We start from the raw sequence: 18309 nt of genomic DNA, 5'->3' as shown, positions 1-18309 counted from the left end.
TTTTGGCCCATTCTTACGACCTTCCTCACCACAGCTGTTAAGTGAATCATTGCAAGGGTTAAGATAGTAACACAGCTGTGAAGTGAGTGTGGTTTAGCCACTGACTTTACTTCTCAGAAAGTTGCAAAAGGCGATTCCATGATCTGCAGCCGTCATAAATATGAGTCAGTTGCCAAGACCATGGGGATGCTGCAAATGGTCAAGTGTGAAAAATGATAGTTAAGCGTGGAAAACGGTCATTAAGTGTGAAAAACGGTCATTAAGTGTGAAAAACGGTCATTAAGTGTGAAAAACGGCAGTCACTTTTTTTCCTGTGATGTTATAACGTTGAACGGTCACTAAACGACCTGTTGTAAATCAAGCCCCAGGTTTAGGAGAAACGGCTCCAAAGTAATCCGAGATTACTTTTAGACGGGCGGAAGCCGGATCTGGATTCGAATTCAAAACACCCCAGCGCCGGGACTTATGGGGGAGCCTGAGCAGCCGCCTTTTTTTTCCTCCCTTACTGTCGGGGACGCTTGTAGGCATTCTGAGGGAAACGCCTCCCAGCCAGGTCGGTCTTCGGAGGAGCGTCCGGACCTCAACCCCAGCCCGGTTCGACAGGGGGAGCGTCCCGAAGGGCAGAACGCCTCGCCCTTCCGCCCCTCCCCTCCCCTCCTTCCCCGCCCCTGCCCTCCCCTAACCCACCTCCCTGGCTTAACCCGGGTTCCCTCCCCTTGGCGAAGTCTCCGCCGACCTCTTGGAGGGGCGACGCGGCTCCGAGCACTCTCTTTCACCCACTTCTTCTTTTTTTCCCTCCCCTCCCCTCTTCCCGGGGCGTGGTGTGTGTGTGTGTTTGTAAGCCGCGCGCGGGTGTGTGTTTGTGTGTGCGTGTGTATATGTGTGGCCGTCCGCTCAATCACATGGTGTTTTAAGAAATGCTCCAAAGATGGCGGTAGCGGCGGCCGGAGGCGTCGGCCGGCTGCAGCGGAGCGGCGCGCTGGAAGTTTTGGTGCGCGACCGGTGGCACCGGGTGCTGGTGACCCTGGGCGGCGAGGCGCTGGTGCTGAGTGGCGAGGAAAGCGGAGGCGCCGCGGCTTACAACGGCATCGGGGCAGCCTCGGCGGGCAATGGAACTTTCTGCGGCAGAGGAGCCGGCGGTGGTGGGGCGTCGAGGACGGCCGCCGCCGCCGCCGCCGCTTGTCCCCTGCCCGGCGCGGCCTCGCCCGAGTCGCCGTCGGGGAGCAGCTACAACAGCAGCGGCAACAACAACGGAGGCGGCGGGAACCCCAAGGCGCCGGTCGGAGTTCGGACGGCGCTGACCGACTTGCCCGAGCAAGTGCCCGAAGCCGTCTCCAACCAGAAGCGGTGCGTCAAGGTGCTGAAGCAAGAGATGGGCGGTTTGGGCATCAGCATCAAAGGGGGCAAAGAGAACAAGATGCCCATCCTCATCAGCAAGATCTTCAAGGGCTTGGCGGCCGACCAGACCCAGGCGCTCTACGTCGGCGATGCCATCCTGACCGTCAACGGCGCGGATTTGCGCGATGCCACCCACGACGAAGCCGTGCAGGCGCTCAAGAGGGCGGGCAAGGAGGTCGTGCTGGAAGGTAAGCGCGCGTCCCCACCTACCCACCTCTCAGCTTTTTGCCCCTCCCTGCAAACGCGCTCTGCACATGCCCGGAGGCAATCCTGGTTAGCTTTGCAGAGGCCTGTGTGTGTGTGTGTTAAACGTCAGAATGGCTTCTACTCTGAACCCGGGGATGGGAAGGCGCGCGCGTGTGCCGCTTTGGATGCCGCCCGCGAGGAGGATCTGGCATTCCAAGGTTATGACGCCACGTGTTGCTGGACGCTCGCTCGTCCTGCGCTTCCAAACACTTGCGCCGCGCGGGGGTTTCCTCGTGGGAAACCGAGGCTTGTTCCAGAAAGCAGAGCCGATCTAGTTAGGTTGTGGTGGTGGTGGTGGGGATGCGTGTATGTATGCAGAGGGGTCTCTTCCTCCAGTTGTATACCAGTTTAGTAGTCCAAGAGGCTTCCCTGCTCTCAACCCCCGGGTTCTGGGGGCCGCATCGAACGATTAAAACTCAAAGCGGGCTCCTTTTTAAAAATAAAATGAAGAAAAAGGCTTGGAATGAGCTTTCCTCCTCCTAAAAACCCGCGTCGTCTGCAACCGTTCACACAACCCCGGCACAGCCGTAGTTGCCCAAGCACAGGGAGTTTTAAATTAGTTTTCGCCTTAATATTTTCCGGATGCCTTTGGAGTCGTGCCGTGGGAGAATCCGGTAACTAGTTCGAGCGTGTTAGGGTGATTATAAGCCTTTCTGGATAGTTACTTTGGGTTAATGAGGAGAGGAGCAATTTTCAAGCTATGAGTAACAAGCCCAACGAACCCAGCCGTGGTGAAAATGAAACGCCGCTTTCTCCCCCTCCCTCCCAACCTTTTACTTGCAAGTTGCTCACTATGGAGTTACTTTAAGTTCCCTTCTTGGGCAATGGTTGAGGAGAGTTGTAGTATACTGTAACCATTTCAATCTGGATAAAACTAAGGAGAGAGGCAGCGGCAAAATGTTGTAGCCTGAGATCCGAGCTGTCCCGGATCCGTGGGCTGGCAAATCTCCTTTTTAACCTAGCGTCTTGTGCAAACTCCGGCGAGTTTATATGAGTGTTCGGTAAAATATGGTCCGTTTACTGGTTGGGGAAACAGTCCATATGTGTCAGGGTATGAATCTGTCACAGCTGAAAAAGGCAAACAGCTGGGCAAACAGCTTTTCATATGGTGTTCCTTTGGCAGGCTTAAGGGCCTCTAGCAGGTTTTTTTTTTTTTTTGTTTGCAAGCCGATCTGGAAAAACAGGATCACAGGCTTTCTGGTGATAAAAAAGACAGTTTTCCTTTTTCTAAAAAAAAAATTACCTTGAAGATAGGAAATAATTAGGGGGGGTGCTTTTGAGAAATTCCTTGCCTTTCCATCTTTTTTAGGACAGGTGAGAACTTGTGAGTTATACAGGATTAAGTAAGTAAAACAGCAGGAGCGATACTATTTCTTAAACTACTACAGTCTTACCATTTTATCCCCCCTCCCCTAATAGCTGATTAGATGAGGGCTTGCTTAAGAAGATGTGCTGATAAATCTGGTGGGCAGACTTTAAATTTAACTCTTCCTTTCTGATAGGAGAATTAAGCTGTATGAACGGCAAGGTGTTTCCCCTATGATTGCGCTACAGTTTTCCTATGCTTGCTGTGGCTGAATGCGTGGGAGGCGTTACTTGTGCTGGTTTGTTTGATAATGAGATTGTAGCCACTTGCTTTTCTAAGCCAGACTTTTTGCACTGTTCATGATGTAAAAGAGAGAATTCCAACAGTCGTACTTTGCAGAAGGAGTGCTAAACTAAACTAGTGCCATGGCATGAAATACTGTTTCAAGCATTATCAAACGTGGGGAGACAAGTGCAAACATTTAATCTACATGGGCTGGATGAGCCCTTGGGAAGATAGACTGTGAAAAGACCCCCAATATTGGTTTAGTGATTAAACTGTTAGTTTGGAATAAAGAAAATCTGGGTTCAAAACTACCCACAGTCACGGAATTGTGGTTGGTGATTTGGGCTAGTTACTATTTCTCAGGACAAACTATTTCACAGAATTATTTTGGGGGGAAATAGAAGGAAGCCCTATATTATCTGGAGTACCTGAAAATAAATAAAAGTGGGATATAAATCCAACAAATTAAGTGGATAAGGTCATATCATACCTAAGATTTGATGGGGGTTTTCTTTCTTCTCTGGAGTATACCAGGGGTGGGATTCTACCAGTTCGCACCCATTTGCTAAATCGGTTGTTAACATTCTAAGCAGTTTGGAGAACCGGTTGTTAGGAGAAATTACTGGCCTAATCCTGTAAGGAAGGCAGGAAGGAAACATTCTGGTGTTGCTTACAGAAACTGCCTCTCCGTTAACCCTTATTACATTCTTGGCAGGACTAGACTTCCTGTCTCAGGAACGTCTCTGGAGTTTTCCCCCCTCCTTTGCTGGTACTTTGCTTGTGTGGAGTGACCATTCAAAGTTACAATGACACTGAAAAAAGGGACTTATGACCATTTTTCACACTTATGACTGTTGCAGCATCCCCACAGTCATGAGAGGCCAGGCGAGGAGATGCGTGCCTCGATGTGAGTGATATTGAGTTGGCCACACCCAGCCAATAACATGACCACCAAGCCATGCCTACCACCTAAGCCACACCCACAGAAACGGTTGTTAAAAATTTGAATCCCACCCCTGGAGTATACCTGTTTTAGTTCCTATGTGACAATTTCCCAACTCAGGATTTAAGCCAAAAGTCATTTGAAAAGTCACTTTTGGCATAACAGTCCTACAGGTTGTTAAAATACACAAAATGCATTGTCATCTTCCAAGTAAGAACCTGTAAAATTATATCCTTCCGGTATAATATTATGGATCTCTCCTTTAAAGTACACTTAAATACATTTAGGGAGATAATCCCACATAGGTAGTAATATGTAGTGCTGAAGTAAAATCTCTTAAAAGGAGAAGGCATTCAGCCCATAGATTCTGAGATTCTGAATTGATAATGGGAAAAAAAAAAGAAAGCTTAATTAACCCAAGGAAGCACCTATCATGCCTCAGAGTCAAAGAGATTAGATTATGCAATTCTGATGTAAAAAGTTGGATGGAGGTGAGTGACAAGATTGCCAAGGAAAACAATCATGCTATTTAAGCTGCAGAAGTCTATGCATTAGACAAAGGTTAGTGCTAGAACACTGACTGAGGCCTAGTTCTGAGGAAATTGTGGTTTTGTCTGTCACACACAGCTTGGTGCCTTCTGGGTGTGCTGTCTTTTAAGTTCCATAATTCCCAGCCAGAATGCATTGCATAAGATTGCTGCAAAAAAAAAAATGGTCTAGTCTATCACAACAGACTTTGGTGGAAATAATCAAAAGGATAGCCCCCCCAATTTGAGGACTGTAAACCATTTTTAAAAGATTTTGAATTTTTTTGGGGGGGAGTTAAAACAATCACTTGAAAATATTCTCAAGGCAAATTACAAGTGCAGGCCTTTAGAAAATTCAAAATTGTAAAACTAAACGTCCATGCTATGCTCCAAGTCCTAGAGGACAAAAATGCCCTCAATCATGACTTGTTTGCACACACAAGTTCATTGTAACCTTTAGATCTTGACCTCCAAGTTGTTGGCATAAGTGAAGAAAGCTAACAATACACCACAATTTTTAATCACTCCTTTTCATAAAGGATTTGTTCAAATACATGCCTCTGCTTTATCTTTCATACTTTCACAACTTAAAAGCAAGTATGTTACTGGAACAGAAAAATGTTCCCAAAAGTTACAAGGACACCTTTTTTTTTTCTTTGCCTGGCTATTATTACGAAATAAGTTTGTGTATTGCTTCTCTTAAGAAGTGATATAGAACACAAAGTCAAATGTCAACACTACAAAAATATCAAACATATAATTTATAAAAGTAACAAAGAAGTGTTGACAGGGTTTTCATCCATTATGAGTCCAAATTACATAACACATACCAACACGGTCCTTATGCTGGTAATTGACTAAAATAAAGTTTGACTGTGGCAATGTTCCTGCAGGGAGAATGTTGAACCAACCGGTTGAGTTTGAAAAAGGAGTTTGCAAACTTTTAAGTTTCCCTGATTTCTCTTGGACTGGGTGACTTAAAGGAGACAAATAGTGACTACAAGTAATCCTTGACCAACACCACTATTGAGCCCAAAATTTATATTGCTAAACAGGGCAGTTAAGTGAATTTTCCCCATTTTATGACCTTTCTTGCCACAGTTAAATGAATCACTGCAGTCATTAAGTTAATAATGGCTGTTAAATGATTCTGGCTGCCCCATTGCTGGTCAGAAGTTTGCAAAAGGTGAAGACATGAACCCAGGACACTTCAACCATTGTAAGGACATGCCAATTGCTGAATTTTGATCACATGACCACAGAGATGCTGCAATGGTCATAAGTATGAAAAACAGTCATAAATCATTTTTTTCAGTGCCATTGCCAATTTGAACAGTCATTAAACAAATGGCTGTTAAGTTGCAGACTGCCTGTCTTGTCTACAAAGTTAATCCTTTCTCAAAATTTAAATAATCTTGGGAATGACATTGTATTATGTTGGGTGCTACTTCATCAAAGAAATAAATTGCTGTCCCTATTATTGTTTCTACTTAAACAGACGTTTGATATGCAGAAATCTGCAGACAACATAAGTCAGAGAAGAACCTGTTCGCCTGTACAGACCTGGTAGGAGATACAGAGCACACAGAGATTAAGAAGCTGTCAATCCTGATGCTACTTAACATAAAAAGAGCTGAGGAGCCAACCCTCCTACTGCAATGCATTTATTTGACAACTAGGGGGATACCTGTGTTTCGCTATGAAACTATGTGATCGGACTTAGTTTTTGGGGAGGAAAATAAGGAAAAGAAAATTCTGCCTCTGCCTACCAGCATCCATCAGTATTCATCTGGCTAGCATCCTGTCAGTGTGTAAGAGAGTTGAGGGCTGTTTGGAAACTGAAACAGTATTTGCTGTGTGCGCAAGAAAGACAGCAAGGAGCCTGGGTGTGGCTTAGCTCAACTGTTCTGTACTAAAGCTGGTTGCTGCTCTGAAACTCCTGTCCTCTGTGTTTTGCATTTGGAACAATTTCTTTTCAGTTGGGGAGGGGGAATAGAACTCCTTAGCATCATAGCGTGTTAATAATATTATAGGAAATACTAATGCTCTGATGGTCGTTTTGAAAAATCCTTTCTTAGCGAGCACCTAGATGCCACTAAATTACAAATTTCAAGTGTATAGGCTTTACGGTTCTGAAGATTTTGTGATGATGCGTGAATGGTGAGTGGTATTTCACTTTTATATAGAGAGATAATAATTGCTCATATGAACGGTTAATGTGAATGGGAAGGTTGTACCTAAACGTGACTTTTTCACCTGCAAAATCATTAAGATGATTGATTGGGGATAAACAGTATTAGATTGTAAAATTGGCCGGATCCAAGTAAAGTTCCTCAATCTGATACCTTGACTCCTTTGATTTCTGTCTTCAGTAGTAATTGAGACAGACAATTAGGAAGTTCAACAAGAATGTGTTTATTGCTCTAATATAGGAAAAGTTTACAATGAAAGGGATAGAATTGTGTCTGCAGATGGGGTTGAATCCTCTCTTTCCTTGTCTTATTCTTTCCTTCATAACTGAGATCTGGTGTAGTACCTTGGATTGGCACAAAAACACGAACCAAACATACAAGGTCAGTTTTAATGGAGGCATGCAATACATTTTGAAGTGGTTGTTTTGTTCTTGAATTCTGATTCCTCTGCTTTTTGAAGGCCAAGTAATGAGCAGTTATAAAATGTACATGTTTGAAGTTTCAGTTTTTACCTGTGTTGGACAGTGAAAGCTATTCTACTTATAATAGTCCACTGTCCATTGACTCTTGAGAACAGAAGAGGTCAACCTATTTTCAAAAGCACAAGAAGGCAAGACAAGAAGCAATGGATGGAAACCAATCAAGCAAGCAGAGAAGTAACCTAGAACTAAGGAGAAAGTTCCTAATAGTGATCACAATTAGCCAGTGGAAGGCTTGCCTTCAGAAATTGTGGGTGCTCTATCACTGGAGGCTTTTAAGAAGAGACTGGTCAGCCATTTGTCTGGAAAGGTAGAGGATTTCCTCCTTGTACAAGCTGTTGGACAAGAAAACTTCCAAGATCCCTTCCAACTCTTGTTATTCTGTTGATGACTTGAAAGAAGATTAGACAAAGCAAGTAATTACATGCCAATCTGGAGAAGTTCCCTTTCATTCCCATAAAGTCAAGAGGGATTGAAAACTACTTTCTCTAGAGAAATCAGGCAGATTATTACACCATCTCTACAAGGCCACATTATATCACTCCAAGCAGCCCTTTTTCATTTTTCAATCTTTGTTTTGTATTTTTTGCATGTCACACATTTTTGAACGCTTGCCACATGAACCAGAGCGAAGGAGTAATTAAAATCAGTTGGTAAGGACAACTGGCTCCGGCATGAAGGTATTTATTATTATCAAGTCAAGAAAAGAAACTGTGTTTTTACTTACTAAATTTATTATACAGTTTTAGGATAAACTAGGACCCAACAATAACCATTTTCGCTGAGGTGTCAGCAGTCAAGGGCCATGAATTTTGCATGCTGTGGCAAGGGAAACTAATAAACCATCCTTGTGATATTAATTGGCCATCCAGTTGTTGCTTGCAGCAGCTTTCCCAATGTAATATCTCCGAATATATTGGACCACAATTCCCTGGGTTCTTTGCCAGCATAGGCATTTTTTTTTTCTCACAAAGCATTCTGGGATTTATAATCAGTCTGATTGGTGGAGCGATGTCAAGATAGGATTGCTTTTTGTTACATTTCCTCTAGACATCTCCTCCATCCTAAGGGTGAGAATGTAACCAGTTGTCACAGCTGCAGCCCATGAAGAGGATCTTCTCCTCCCCAGTAGACCATGTCTCTCCCTTACCCTCTCCTCCCTGTGTGCCCTAGGATGGATAGGGGATGGGCCTGGTCCTCCTCTGACTGCCCAGCCGGCCTCTGCCCTTCCCCAGCCTCCTCCACGACCTCCAGAGCCACACTTCCACTCCCTGTCAGCTGTTCCTCCTCTCCCTCAGTCTCCACCAGGGGCATGACAGCGTGGTAAGATTAGCTTGAGAGAAGAAACCTTTCTCTTCTTCTACTCTGCAGCAGGTATTTAGCATAAGGATTTAGTATTGATACCACCAAAAAAGGGACACGGTGGCTCAGTGGCTGAGACACTGAGCTTGTCGATCAGAAGGGTTGGCAGTTCAGCGGTTTGAATCCCTAGCGCTGTGTAACAGAGTGAGCTCCCGTTACTTGTCCCAGATTCTGCCAACCTAGCAGTTCGAAAGCATGTAAAAATGCAAGTAGAAAAATAGGGACCACTTTGGTTGGGAAGGTAACAGTGTTTCGTGCACCTTCGGCGTTTAGTCATGCTTGGAGAGGTCTTCAGACAGCACTGGCTCTTCGGCTTTGTAACAGAGATAAGCACCGCCCCTGTAGAGTTGGAAACGACTAGCACGTATGTGTGAAGGGGGAACCTTTACCTTTACCGCCAAAATAAAATGGGCTTAGATGGTCAAAAGAAAAGGCTTTGGTAGCTTATCTAGGGTATTGCCACCATAACCTCTTAATGGCCCATAATCGAGAAGTCAAATATCACTTTGGAAAACCTGTTGTAAAGCTTTAAGGTTTATCCCAAAGGTGCTTTTTCAAGAGGCAACTGGACTTTCTGGTTTCTGAAGAAGCTTCTTGGATGAGAAGCGAAACATCTTCGAAGAAAAACCAGAAAGTCCAGTTGCCTCTTGAAAAAGCACCTTTGAGACAACCATGACCTGGATGACTGAGTATCTCCACAGACACTTCAAGACTTAATTCAAGATTTCAAGAATTTTGCCTTCAAAAAGTTCTCCATCCCTGGAGGCTATTAAGAAGAGGCTTGAGGGTCACTTGCCTGGAATGGTATATGTATTTTGCTTGAGCCAGGGGTTAGACTACAAGATCTCCAAGGTCCCTTCCAATTTATAATTCTGTTGAGATTCAGCATAGCCATCCTCATTTATGTAACTTTTTGCCAGCTCCTGTACTCTTCCTTCTGTTCTATTTTTTTCTGTTCAATCTATTTTTTTACCTATGTAATTGCCAAGATTGGTTTTGGTTGAGGTATTATAGAAAAACATTTAATAAATAAATGAAACAGATCCTATGGGTTTGTTCCTCTGCTTGTTGTTCACTTGAACTCATTTGCATATACTCTGGATAGGAAGGCAGGCTATAAATCAAAAAGATAAAATAACTGCAAGAATCACAGCAGTTTGCAAGGAAAAAGCTCTGCAAGGCTAAAAAGGAATAAAGCAACCGATTACAATAAAACATCAGGACTCTGTAAATTCACTCTGCTTTAGTTCCCACTGAAAGCTAGTGGATGTTTAAAATGTAAGGTCATTAAATTGTTTTAGTAAAAGGCTTTATGCGATATGGGACATCTTGGCTCGCAGCCGTAAGTAAATGCTCAAGGTGTGCTATCCATTCAGTCTCATTTTAAAAAAGAAAAGAAAAATAACACAAAGACATTTGAGAGTATTTTGTGGTTGCTCTCCCAAAACAGCTTTTTGGGAGGGTTGCAGAATAGACACAGAATACCCATCCTTTATAAGTACAGTGGGAAAAGATTAAGTCAGCAAGTATCTAAAGAAAGGTCCTGGCTGATTAATATTTTCGTGCTGCTTTAAATATTTCTTTTTTTAAAAGGAGCTCACCCTAAAGCCTTCTCAGGTAAAACTTGGAATATAAATATTTTAATCAGGCCAATAGGGTAGGAAGAAATTAAATCATTTGTTCTTTGCAAGCAATTTCCACACAGGCATGAAAACATAATGTTAAATATAAATAAATATGGCACAGGTCTAGGGTATTGGGAGGAGCCATATTATGACCCCAGTGGGACCAACCCACCCCACATATGCTAGAGGAAAAGGCATGGTAGGGATCCTGCCTTCTAAGGATTTCTGGTGGGCAGAATCAAGGGGTAGAGCCTTTTCTGCTGTGGCCCCAAACCTGTGGGACATTCTACCACCAGAAATGAGAACTGCTCCCTCCCTTTTGGTCTTCTGGAAGGGTATTAAAAGTTGGTTTTGCTGGTTGGCCTGGGGTTCACCTCTGGAGGTGGTTGTTAAGTAAGAAGACCTCATCTCTGTGAATCTGTCTCTTAGTCCTGGTTTCTTTGTATACAGGTAATTGTTGACTTACTACTACAATTGAGCCCAACATTTCTATTGCTGAGCTAGACAGTTATTAAGTGAATTTTGCTCCATTTTGCAAGCTTTGTTGCCACTGTTATTAAGTGATCACCGCCGTTGTTAACTTAGTAACACGGTTGTTAAGTGAATCTGGCTTTCCCATTGACTTTGCTTGTCAGATGGTCACAAAAGGTGATCCACATGACTGCAATTGTCATAAATACATGCCAGTTGCCACACGTTTGAATTTTGATCATATGACTGTGGGGATGCTGCAATGGACATAATTGTGAAAAACAGTCACAGATCACTTTTTGGGTGCCATTGTAACTTCCAATGATCATTAGAAGAATGGTTGCAAGTCAAGAACGACCTGTAGTTTTAAGAATTTGATTGCAAAGTTTTAATATTGTAATTATTTTTATTTTTTTCTTTTTTCTTTAAAATTGCATATCTCTATTTACATTGTTAACAGTATTGTATCATCAATAATACATATATTTACATTTATTCCTATACATTAATTCTTACTTCTGTATTCTACCCATATATACCATCTGTCCCAAACTGTGTAATATTCCGATTTGTCCTTGGCTTTTAATTCTGCTGTGAGTTTATCCATCTCATCACAGTCCAGTATTTTTTGTATCAGGTTCTCTTTGGATTTATTTTTATTAGGAATAATTAAGGGGAAATTTAGCAAACAAATCCAATACTTCATTCTACACATAATAACAGCATTGAGGATAGTTTTTGCACAGGGCTGGAAAACAGAAAAGATACCATCTTGTAATTATTTTTCTATTTGTCTCTTATAATGTGTAAGCCACCCAGTCGTTTTATAGGGGAGATGGGTGGCATAAAAATTTAATCAATCAATCCATCAGGCTGTCTGGAGTAATTTTTCCCTCACACTTTTGGGCCCCAAAATCTTTGATGTCGAATTGGTTGAAATTTGTTGCCATGGGCTGTTATTCCCAAAAAGAAAAATTCCAATTAACACATTTTACTAATGCTGCCGTTCACTTCCCAAGGGGTTACGAGACTCCTGTTTGTGAAGTATCACAAACCAACACAGTTCTCCTGTGATCAAGGCAGAGGAATAACTGATGTTTTGTGTCTGCAGCTGTTGCTGCAGAATTGCCATCCTTAACTCGGGAGCCTCAAGAAACATCCCGTACTGTCCATCTGTAAGCTATGCAATTTAATATTCGGACTCAGGGAGAATTAAAATATCCCAGCATTGCGAATTATCCTTCTTTCCCTGCCCCATATAAATGACATTTTCTCTTTCATGTGCCTGCATTAATCATTTTCTCATAACAGCTGAAGAACAAGCCATGCTGTGGCTTACCACATTTGTAAAGGCTTTTTGTCTGAATCATAGTTTACAGTTGTGGTGCCTGGTATCCCCCATTACTGGCCATGCCTTCTGTTGCAGTTGCAACCAGGGGTGGGATTCAGTTTTTTTAACAACTGGTTCTGTGGGCGTGGCTTGGTGGTCATATGACTGGGTGGACATGGCTTGGTGGTCATGTTATTGGCTGGGTGTGGCCAACTCAATATCACTCACATCGAGGCATGCATCTCCTCGCCTGGCCTCTCATGACTGTGGGGATGCTGCAACAGTTGTAAGTGTGAAAAATGGTCATAAGTCACTTTTTTCAGTGCCATTGTAACTTTGAATGGTCACTCCACACAAGCAAAGTACCAGCAAAGGAGGGGAAAAAAACACCAAAGAAGTTCCTGAGATAGGAAATCTAGTCCTGCCAAGAATGTAATAGGGGTTAACGGAGAGGCAGTTTCTGTAAGCAACACCAGAATGTTTCCTTCCTGCCTTCCTTACAGGATTAGGCCAGTAATTTCTTCTAACAACCGGTTCTCCAAACTGCTTAGAATGTTAACAACCGGTTCTAGCGAATAGGTGCAAACTGGTAGAATCCCATCCCTGGTTGCAACCAAAGCACCTAGGATTGAGTGGACCTTGGACCAGGGCTCTTCTGGATTTTTAGCTTTTCTTTTAAAAAATCATATCAATTAAGTAAACTGAGAAAAAAATTAACAGGTAAGTTTTTTGCTGGATTTGCTAGGAGAAGCCCATTTTGGTTTTATAATTTGGGGCCAGTAAAAGTTAATTTAGAAGGGTTAACTTGGAAGTGCAAGATTATAAGTGCTTATTTTAAAAAAAAAATAGTATAAAGACAAATATTGTTAAAAACCCATGTTTCATTTTTCAGGCTATCAAGCACTGATGGTTAATTGTTCTACATTCATTCGATGCTTTGAGGTTCCTCCTACACACACGGTTTTTTTGACTTCAGATGTAACAGGGACTACTTGGGTACCTTATTTTTTTTTAAAAAAAAATTCTTCTCATTTCAACTCAACAAACAAATCGACAGCAGGTATGCTGCAGAGCCAAAACTCCCAGTTCTATCATATTTATTTACAGAAACGCCTCTGGGTCATACTAAGGATTTTTATCATTCTTTGGCGATAAATATGACTTGTGGTTGCATTGTACCGCTTTCATTGGAAAGATGCCCTCTTAACCTCTTGAAAAAATAAAGAGGTAGGCCTCAACTTATAACCATTTATTGAGTGACTGTTCAAAATTACAATGGCCCTGAAAAAAATGACATGCCAATTTTTACATTTATGGCCATTGTAGCATCCCCATGGTCACGTCATCTAAATTCAGATTTTTGGCAACTGATTCATATTTATGATGGTGTAGTGTCCTTTGATCATGTCATTGCCATGTCTAAGCTGGCTTCCAATGAGCCAAGTTAGTGAGGAAGCCAGATTTGCTGAATGACTGCATGATTCACTTAACAACTGTAGTGATTTGTTTAACAACTGAAAGGGCATAAGATGGGGCAAAATTCACTTAACAACTGTCTTGCTAAGCAATGAAAATTTGGGGCTCAATTGTGGTCATAAGGATTATTTTTATTTATTTAGATAATTTATTTAGATTACCTGTAAAGATGAGTTTGAAGTTGTAAATTAGAAGGTGGTAAGGAACCAATAACCAGCTTTGCTTTCTGATTGATTTTTTTTTTTTTTTTTTTGGACCAGCCATTTTGTGAAGAAACAAAGACTCTCCCCTCTGAAGTAGCCATTTTCTGACTGTCATGGTATGGATTCAAAAATTCTTAACCTTGTTTGGAAGGAAATCTCATTGTATGAATGGTTTTCAGTTCCCTTGGATGACCCAAAACTCTGTGCAGGGTACAAATTTTGAATGAGCGAGTTGGAAGGGAGGAGAGTTTTCTTACAAAATGAGCAAAATAGGAAATTCCTTTCCAGCAATTTTTTTTTTTAGGAGATTTGCTGGATATGGGGGGGGGGGAGTGATAACTCTGCTCAAGCTGTTTTGTAATGCTCTTATGTGACTGAAGGAAAAGCAATGTTTTTCTTATAGAATGGACAAAGAAAAGTGTGTGTGTGTCAAACGCCACACTGGGAGCGATCGTTGTCCCATTTCAGTAGGTGGGAAATTTGGTATCCGTGCAGTTATATCATTCTTTTCCCTAAAACTGGTCTCCCGCAGTGGTGCATATTAAAAATGTTCCACAGAGTTAAAACTTGGTGGATGAATCCTGCAGGAAGATTTCCCTGATCAGAAAAGAAAATAATTGACAGGACAAAGAGAGACCACCAACCACTGTGCCAGCATATTACTTGTTTTCATGATACCTTTTCCTTGTTCAGTGAAAAAAAGCAATGACTGTGTACTCTGCCTGCAGTGCGGTGAGATTAGCTGTACAAGATCTGAAGCAAACTGCTGTTAGACCTCTGACCTTGGTGAAAGATCTGAGAACAATCCGCTGGTCTCGGGAAGAGGTTGTGATATTTTGAGAACTTACTAGCTCTGGGGGTTGAAGCCACCAAGACTCTGATGTGACTTTAAAAAATCAGGAGGTTTAAATCTAGTTCGCATAACATAACATAAGCGCGAGGTCTGTGAGCAGCAGTGTGTCCACAAACCCATCCGCCACGAAGAAGAGGGGATCGACCTATTCTCCAAAGCACCCACACGCAGGGCAAGAAGCAATGGGTGGAGACATAATCCAGGAGAAAAGTGACCTAGAACTAAGGAGCAATTTCCTGACAGTGAGAACAATTAATCAGTGGAACGACGTGCCTCCAGAAGTTGGAGGTGCTCCAACACTGGAGAGATTTAAGAAGAGATTGGACAACCATTTGTCTGGAACGATATAGGGCAGGGGTGTCGAACTGCATTTCTTTGAGTGCCGGATCAGCATTGTAGTTCTGCTGACCAGCCGGGGCGGGGGAGATAGGATGGACACCTCCTGCAGCACCCTGCTGGCCAAAATGGGGCACAAGGGCGGCACGTGAGGCCCCTCCGTGCCTCATTTTTGGGCTAGACAGCCTGCAGCATCCTGCCGGCCAAAACGGTGAAAGGGGACCTCGTGTGCCCCCTCCCATGCCCCGTTTTGGCTGGCAGTGCTGCAGGAAGTCATCCAGGCCAAAAACGGGATGCAGAGGGACCTCACACGCCCCGCCCCCCACACCCAGGCCCGGCCTCACAGGTCAGATTTAAGCACCCTGTGGGCCGGATGCGGATGCCTTGAGCTTGACACCCCTGATAATATAAGTGTCTCCTGCTTGAGCAGGGGGTTGGACTAGAAGACCTCCAAGATCCCTTCCAACCCTGCTATTCTGTTACCCATATTGCTTCCTTGTTTGGTGTCGATCCTACCTTTGTGGCAGCCGTTTGGTAAATACCAGCTGTAACCAACTTTTCTCAAAGGCTGCAGGTCTTGCATTAAACTATAATTTGGTTTCTTTGGCTTGGTGCTGGCTGGAATCATAAGAGCTAGAGGATCCTTGGAGATCTTCTAATCTAACCCCCTTCCCAAGGCAGGAGATTTTATACCATCCCATGGTATAAATATCTCTCCCATCTTTTCTTGAAATGGATGGAGCACCCACAACTTCAGAAAGCAAGCTGATCCACTGATAAATTGGTCTCAATGGCTTTCTCAAACTTTTGTGATGTTAGGGTTTCCTGATGATGCTATCCTTCTAGAAATGTATTGTTTTTATTGGAAATAGTAATTATTCAGAAGGCTGAATTCAAATTTCCCCTTCTCAGAAAATTTAAACAATTTTGGGGATCTCTTTCTAAATTTCTTCTTTACACACAGTTTTGAGAAACTGTTAGTATGTTGTGTGGAGCCTGGTATTTTGTTTATAAACCACGGTTTATAATTCAGTGTATGGCCCCAACAGAATAGTGGTTTATTCAGTTCATTGCAATTTATTGTGAAATGCAAATTGGGCTTTAGGATAGAGCCAGCTTTTGTGATCTAGTTCCTACCATCAGCTACAGAGCTTAACAAGGGTAAACCTAATTAATCTAAAATTATGTTGCTTTGTAGAAAATATAAAGCAGTTTAGGCTGAAAGTTGATGTTATGGAATACATTATGTACTGTCACTTCATTGAATTTTATATTGATGTCATTAACAAGGAATGTATGTGTGAGGGAATAGACAGTATCCTATAAGATCCTATTCATGGGAGCAGAAAGATGCATCAGAAGTAGCACTTAACTGATTACATTAAAATGCAAAATTACAGAATGCTGTTTCTATAAAACAGATAATTATATCTTGCTATGTGGAAGCCTATTGCGTTGTAAAAAATTGAAATGGGTAACTGTGTGTTGTGTGCACAGATTGCTCTTTCTGTAGGGAACATAGAGTTTGCAGGCCATCAAATCTGTAACATTGCAAAGAAAGTATTTAATATAGTAACTACATGGTAGCTGGGAGGTCTTGATGGATAAATATCTATGGGGATTCTCAACCAATCCAGGTCATGATTGTCCCAAAGGAGATTTTCCAAAAAATAACTTCTCCCTCCCTCCCTCCCTCTTTCTCTTTTTCTTCCCTGTCACACAAGATAGGGCTAGAATAACAGAAGGGACTTTGGAGGTCCTCTAGTCCAACCCCTTGCTGTAGCAGAAGACTATCTATATACCATTTCAGACAAACGATTGCCCAGTCCCTTTTTAAAAAACCTCCAGTGATGGAGCACCCAGGACCTCTGAAGGCAAGCCATTTCACTGAATAGTGAAGAATAGAATAGAATAGAATAGAATAGAATAGAATAGAATAGAATAGAATAGAATAACAGAGTTGGAAGGGACCTTGGAGGTCTTCTAGTCCAACCCCCTGCTTAAGCAGGAAACCCTACATCACTTCAAACAAATGGTTATCCAATCTCTTCTTAAAAACTTCCAGTGTTGGAGCATTTACAACTTCTGGAGGCAAGTTGTTGCACTGATTAATTGTTCTAACTGTCAGGAAATTTCTCCTTAGTTGTAAGTTGCTTCTCTCCTTGATTAGTTTCCATCTGTTGCTTCTTGTCCTGCCCTCAGGTGCTTTTGGAGAATAGCTTGACTCCCTCTTCTTTGTGGCAGCCCCTGAGATATTGGAACACTGCTATCATGTCTCCCCTAGTCCTTCTTTTCATTAAAGTAGACATACCCGGTTCCTGCAACCGTTCTTCATATTGTTTTCACTGTTAGGAAATTTCTGCTTAGCTCTAGGTTGCTTCTCGCCTTGATTAGTTTCCATCCATTGTTTTTTGTCTTGCCTTCTGGTGGGAAAATGGGTTGACCCTCCTCTTTTTTGAAGCAGCCCCTCATTGTATTGGAACACTGCTATCATGTTGCCCCTAATCTTTCTTTTTGCTAGACTAGACATACCCAATTCCTGAAGCTTCTTGGATGAGTAGTGAAACATTTTCAAGGGAAAAACCAAAGTCCAGTTGCCTTTTTGGAAAGGTACCTTTGGGTCTTGATGCATAGGCAAGGAAGAAAATTGTGGGATTCCAAATTAGTCATTCTTCATGAATAAAATAAACTTCGAGCACAGACTTCCACATTCTTTCCACAGGTCGTGTCTACTCATGTCAGAAATAGATTTGTTCTGGCTGGAAGAACCAACTCTGGGTGAAACTAGTGGCAGTCTTGTTGAAGCAAGCTCCATTATGCATTTCTCCAAATTCCAATTCATTTCACCAGGGCTTGTCCAGGATAATTAACCAGCCTAGTGACCATCTTCAGATATCTTGAGAGTCAGCTTTCAGACTCCCTGTTGGAACAAGGTAAATCAAGCTGCCAAATTGAAATGTTTGAGCAAGGAAGCAAGATTCACACAGAGTTTAATTGGATTTAATATCAGACAAAAACCTTGCTCCCTGCTTCGCCACGCACCCATATCACAGTATTCTTCTTGTTTTCTTTTTCTATTGAATGCGGCATGGTGGCCTAGTGGTAAAGGCGCTTGCCCCTACTTGAAAGGTTGAGTGTTCAATCCTAGGTAGTGGGAGATGTTTTTCAGGGCGCAAAGAAAAAAAAATCAGTGAACTCCACGTGGTGTCAGGAAGGGCATCTGGCCAGTAAATGCTGGGCTCCATCCATTTGCCCCGGCTCTATCCTGAATTTAGGG

The 18309-nt window shown here is 42.6% G+C and overlaps 1 protein-coding gene across 1 annotated transcript in view; it reads left to right on the top strand.

The window, feature by feature from the left end:
• Positions 1-526: 526 nt before the first annotated feature.
• Positions 527-18309, top strand: part of SNTB1 (syntrophin beta 1) — a 113295-nt gene continuing 95512 nt past the window's right edge. Inside the window, exon 1 of the mRNA XM_026689426.2 lies at positions 527-1586. Within this exon, the coding sequence (XP_026545211.1) occupies positions 929-1586 (658 nt within the window). The 5' untranslated portion in view covers positions 527-928. The remainder of the gene's footprint in view (positions 1587-18309) is intronic.

The sequence above is a fragment of the Notechis scutatus genome, chromosome 3 (assembly GCF_049901735.1).
Source record: "Notechis scutatus isolate UNSWTSFEM ecotype Mainland chromosome 3, rNotScu1.2, whole genome shotgun sequence".
In the NCBI taxonomy this organism is placed as follows: Eukaryota; Metazoa; Chordata; class Lepidosauria; order Squamata; family Elapidae; genus Notechis; species Notechis scutatus.
Note: the sequence above shows the minus strand (reverse complement) of the source record. Positions and strands in the feature narration are given on the sequence as shown.